Below are 5714 nucleotides of genomic sequence, written 5' to 3' on the forward strand. Positions count from 1 at the left end.
ATTTTCTTGAATTTCTCGCTTGCATAAATAACTTTAAACACGTTTTAAAGTAGGTTGCCAATGAAGAAAAGTATTGTAATCTTAGACCTGGTAAGTACTCGGAATACCAAAGGTATTTTTCGAAAAATTAGCCCGGATGTCCCAGTACATTTAGTGTAAATGACGGCTATAACTACGTAACTAATTGATCAATCGATCTGTTTTTTTTTAAAGAAGCGTCTTTCCAAAAACTTTTAAAACCTGCTTTAAAAAAATTGATTTTACTGAATATTCACAAAGTTCTAATTGTTTATAAGTACAAAAATTCGACCAATGTTTAAACAAGCACCAGAGCTCTCCTAATTGACGGATTCGAATTTTTCAAAAAACGTTTAAAAGCTTGAGAGCCCTTCTATATGTGATTAAATTTTCAAGTATCTAAGGGCCTTGGTTTTTGCTGTGCAAAATTTTGAAAATTTGCAATTTTTTTTTTCAAAATCTGGATTGCAACATTATTATGCAAAATCTATCGAACCGATTTTGATGAAATTTGGTGTGATATTCTACATAACATGAAGTTTTTTTGAGCCAAAAAAAATTCCCTAAAAAGTATTGTTTTTTAACCCCATTTTTGCGATTTTTTCGATTTTTACCATAATAATCAAGATTAATTCGGTTTTTAACTAGACATGTTTTGTAAAAAATTTAATTGCAAACACTTTTTACCTCTTCCATTTTCGCCTAAAATCAACTCTTGAAAAGATACATAATTAAATAGGAAGAAAAATATGACAATTTTCGAACTTTTTTAACATATTGTGCCGCCAAAAGTTAAGCCCACGTTTATTTTTATGCGCATAGAAAAATTTTAATTTCTAGTGATATTTGAAAGCCAAAAAGCCAAAAATCTCCGTGGATATATGATTCACCCAAATCAAAACAGATACCGCCTGGTCTAATTAGGAAAGTCCTAATCTAAGTTTCAAGGTTAGTGATATGGATTTTGCCCTCCTACAATGTCATACGGAAAAGGTGCTATCAACATTCAGAGACTTTAGTCAATGCTAAAGTCGATACATTGATCAAGTCAATGATCTTGTTTGTCCTAAAATAACCATTTGTGCTGTTTATTATAGGTCTGTTCAAGCATCGATCCGGAACTAGTTTGAGACTGTCAAAAGCGTTGGACCAACTATTTCTTGCAGTACATCCACTGAAAGTACATTAACAATTTAACTGATCGAATGTTTCTGACGGTTTGAAACCAGTCCCTAATTGATGCTAGAACAGACCTACTACAAAAACTATTAAAATTTATTGAAAATTCAAATTTCTATTTCAAAGCTGGTAATATGGATTTTGCCCAAAAATGGCAGTTGATTGCGGTACTTCAAGGTCGTCAAATTACAGATTTCTGTTTTAACACAAATTTAAAAAGTACGTACGTCTCGGCTACAAACCCTTTAAACCCTTTCTCCAAACTGTCGTTTAAATCTTTGCCGATTTCGTGGAAAACGGTTTTACCTAGCCAATCTGCCAGAGCGTCTTTACCTATTTGCCTCAAACGGTGCTCTAAAATTTCGTGAGTTTCACCTTTTCCCTCGCCTGATTGCGAATTCCAATGATGCAACAGTTCTATACATGGCAAGTCTTTGGATATTGTCCTTTCTTATAAAAAAATAACGATATTTTTACTCTAGTAAAGTTTGGAAAATTGTTGGAGAAAACGTACCGACCTGATCCAAGATCGGCGGTTCTTCGTAACCTTTCAAATGAGCAGCTGCAACCAACTGTCTACACTCTTCCCTAGTTAAGTGGTCGGCTAGGTATTGCAGCTCAGCTGCATTTAAATCTACCGTGCAAAAGACGTTTTTTAAAAAAAACCAGCTGATTATATTCAGAAATACTTTTGGACAAAGTAGCAGCATGTTCACAAATGACAATAAACTGTCAAAATATAATGTTTTAATAAACTGGTTGGTTTAATATCCACTATGGAGAGTAGGTGTAGGTACTAACTACCCTCCATAATATCCACTAACCCAAATAACAAAAATAGCCGGCCCAGCACTTGTCAAGTAATGACTAAGTAATAACTTGAAGTTTAAGTGTGTAGAACTGCTAATTAGACACTTTATTTATTCAATAAGTTAATTAATGTTTCTAAAGTGCTTTTAAAAAATGAAATTATAGCGTACTAAGCCTGCCATACGGCCAGTAAAGTATTTCGAGTTATACAGGTATATGTCTGGCGTGCCCAAATCTTTTGTCGGGATTTACATTTACAAAGTCTTTTCAGTAAAAAAAATCGAAATGAAATGAAATAAATCTATAAATCGAATATTTCATTCCATCTCTAGTCAAACATGTTCAAAGAAAAAAATATTCCAAGTATACTATTTTATACAAAGTTGTAGTATTTCTACTTTGCCTTCCAGGTTCTAATGATGGAGTAGAAAGACTTGTTTTTAAAATGAACTATTATTTGATAAGTGGGAAAACCAATATTGGATAGTAGGGGTAGCCAATTAATGCTTTAATTCTGCAATATAATTTAAATATAAACTATTTAGAACTGTATGAGAAATTAATGGAATACTTACAGGTTTATGTCAAAAAATTCACAAATGTGACAAATAGTTAAAAATAGTAAGGCAGATGGGTATTGGCTACTCCCTCCATTCGCGCTTTGATATTTTAAACCAAAATTACACGAAAAGTGTGCTAACTTAAGATAAAAATATGTGCTAAATTTCAAATAAATATCTACAATCACCAGGGTTATCAATAAAAATATTTTTTTAATTTTAATTTTGACAACCGTATTTTGAAAATGGGGTTCCGAAATTAAAAGTGAGCATAAGAAATGTCCCATTATTTTAGTCCAAGAAATATGTGGTTAACTGCTTGACTTACTAATTTGTAACACCCTGTATATTTATAAAGAAACACGGGACCAATATACTGTTATTCATTAATTTGTGCTGTTATTTGAGTGATGATTTCTAGACCCACAAAGACTAGTTTTGTAATAAATGTAATTGTGTAATTTCATTTTATTGGAATAAAATGTAAGTGGTACTTGAATGCCTTTTTTATTATTTTTTTTTATTTATTATAAAAAAGATATGTTGAAATGCGTTATTTCAGATTCATTTTTTCATTACAGATATCATCTACTTAAATTTCACCCTTTTGTATGCCTTGTAGTATGTGTTTTACTACTATTGTATTGTTTTGTATACAGGCTGTCTACTATAAGAGGGCCACTCCTACGTATCTCGCTTAATGCACGTCAAAAATCTTTTGTATGTTTTTTGTTCCTTTTTTTGAGGCCTTGATGCTTGTAAAAGCAAATTTGAGATCCATGGCATTAGTAATCATAAAAAAACCGGAAAAGTACCGACAGTTTAGGGCCGTCTAACTTTTCTATTTTAAGGGATAAAGAACTTATTTTAATAAAATTTCATGGCAAAATTGATATTTTTCAGCCGGTGTAAACAAATTTTTGAAGTATCGTATGTAATTTGCTGCGCCCTCTACGCGGACAAAAAAANGTAGATCCCACAAATGGGGCTGTTACAGATTGAAATTTATACTGTGATTTAGTTATGTCCTAAGGAATCTTACATATACTGGAAACGGAAAAATTCAGAGGCTACGAGGGTCAAACGATTTTTTTTCTGTTTAGGGTTGAAAAAACCGTAGATCCCACAAATGGGGCTGTTACAGATTGAAATTTACACCGAGATTTACTTTTGCACTGAGGAATCATACATATCGAGGAAACGGAAAAATTCAGAGGCTACGAGGGTTAAACAACGTTTCCTCGATATGTATGATTTCTTAGGGCATAAGTAAATCCCAGTATAAATTTCAATCTGTAACAGCCCTATTTGTGGGATCTACGCTTTATTCAACCCTGAAAAAAAAAATCGTTTGACCCTCGTAGCCTCTGAATTTTTCCGTTTCTACGATATGTAAGATTCTATAGGATATAAATAAATCTCAGTATAAATTGCAATCTGTAACAGACGCATTTGTGGGAGATACGATTTTTTCAACCCTGAAGAGAAAAAAAATCGTTTGACCCTCGTAGCCTCTGAATTTTTCCGTTTCTACGATATGTAAGATTCTATAGGATATAAATAAATCTCAGTATAAATTTCAATCTTTAACAGCCCCACTTGTGGGATCTACGGTTTTTTCAACTCTGAAGATAAAAAAAATCGTTTGACCCTGTAGCCTCTAAATATTTCCGTTTCCATGATATGTAAGATTCCTTAGGACATAAGTAAATCTCACTATAAATTTCAATCTGTAACAGACGCATTTGTGGGACACGGTTTTTCCAACCCTGAAGATAAAAAAAATCGTTTGACCCTCGCAGCCTCTGAATTTTTCCGTTTCTAGGATATGTAAGATTCCTTAGGACATAAGTAAATCTCAGTATAAATTTCAATCTGTAACAGCCCCATTTGTGGGATCTACGGTTTTTTCAACCCTGAAGATAAAAAAAATCGTTTGACCCTCGTAGCCTCTGAATTTTTCCGTTTCCATGATATGTAAGATTCCTTAGGACATAAGTAAATCTCAGTATAAATTTCAATCTGTAACAGACGCATTTGTGGGAGATACGGTTTTTTCAACCCTGAAGAAAAAAAAAACGTTTGACCCTCGTAGCCTCTGAATTTTTCCCTTTCCATGATATATAAGATTCCTTAGGACATAAGTAAATCTCAGTATAAATTTCAATCTGTAACAGCCCCATTTGTGGGATCTACGGGTTTTTCAACCCTAAACAGAAAAAAAATCGTTTGACCCTTATACACACATTAAAACGTATCTTTAATAATAAACTACAAATTTCTTTAAAAGCAATTGTTTCTTATGAAGAAATATTTATTTAATTTGATCATATATCTTTATTTCAGTATTACTCATGTATTTGGAACAATTCTATTTTATGTTTAGAAAATGTATTAGAATCAAAGATACATCCTAAATTTAAACATATAATATAATGTATTAAAACATAGTAAATTATAATGTAAAACAAATCAATTTCTTTAAAACAATCATGTTTTAAGGTTGCATCTACATTTTGGTTATTTTAATTTAAATGAACTTATTTAAAACAAATAAATCATAAGTCCAAATTAAAACACTTATTTTATCAAAGGAATAATAGTATTTATTGACATAAAACTATCATATCGTTAAATTTTCAGATAAACTGCATTTAAAGATGTGGTATAGTTGATTTTAGTATATTGTTTTAATTCAAAACTATCATATTTTTAAAACTACGGCGAAAAGCGTGGATTAACTTTCAGCGACAGCCAAAGGCATTTAGACTTTTAACTTCTACCACATGCAGTTACTCGTCTCGTATGTGTTTTATAACTTGCAGTGTAGTGTGAGTGTGTATGGTGTATAGTCTGTGGTGTACTGTACTGTGTAGTACATCGTAGGAGTGTGTAATGTAGTCTTAGACAAGAACAAGACTACTTAGAACATTTAACTGCTTCTGATTATGGTGTTAAGGAAAATTGCATTTTCATTGAACTGGATGACTTTCACATATATAAAAATATTAGTTGTGATTTAATGCATAACCTTTTCGAAGGAATCCATCGTTATGAAATGGCGAAAATTATTAACAATTTATTAACTAATAACTATTTTACATTAAGCTACATTACTAAATGCTCGAATTAAGTATAACTCTTATA

The 5714-nt window shown here is 31.7% G+C and overlaps 1 protein-coding gene across 1 annotated transcript in view; it reads right to left on the reverse strand.

Moving 5' to 3' along the window:
• The window catches only part of LOC108905091, a 3828-nt gene extending 1921 nt beyond the window's left edge, over positions 1-1907 (reverse strand). The window contains exons 1-2 of the mRNA XM_018707867.1: positions 1712-1907; positions 1425-1647 (exon numbers count right to left, since the gene is read on the reverse strand). Of these exons, the coding sequence (XP_018563383.1) occupies positions 1425-1647; positions 1712-1907 (419 nt within the window). The remainder of the gene's footprint in view (positions 1-1424; positions 1648-1711) is intronic.
• Positions 1908-5714: the final 3807 nt, after the last annotated feature.

This window comes from Anoplophora glabripennis, unplaced genomic scaffold (assembly GCF_000390285.2).
Source record: "Anoplophora glabripennis isolate ALB-LARVAE unplaced genomic scaffold, Agla_2.0 scaffold15, whole genome shotgun sequence".
NCBI lineage: Eukaryota > Metazoa > Arthropoda > Insecta > Coleoptera > Cerambycidae > Anoplophora > Anoplophora glabripennis.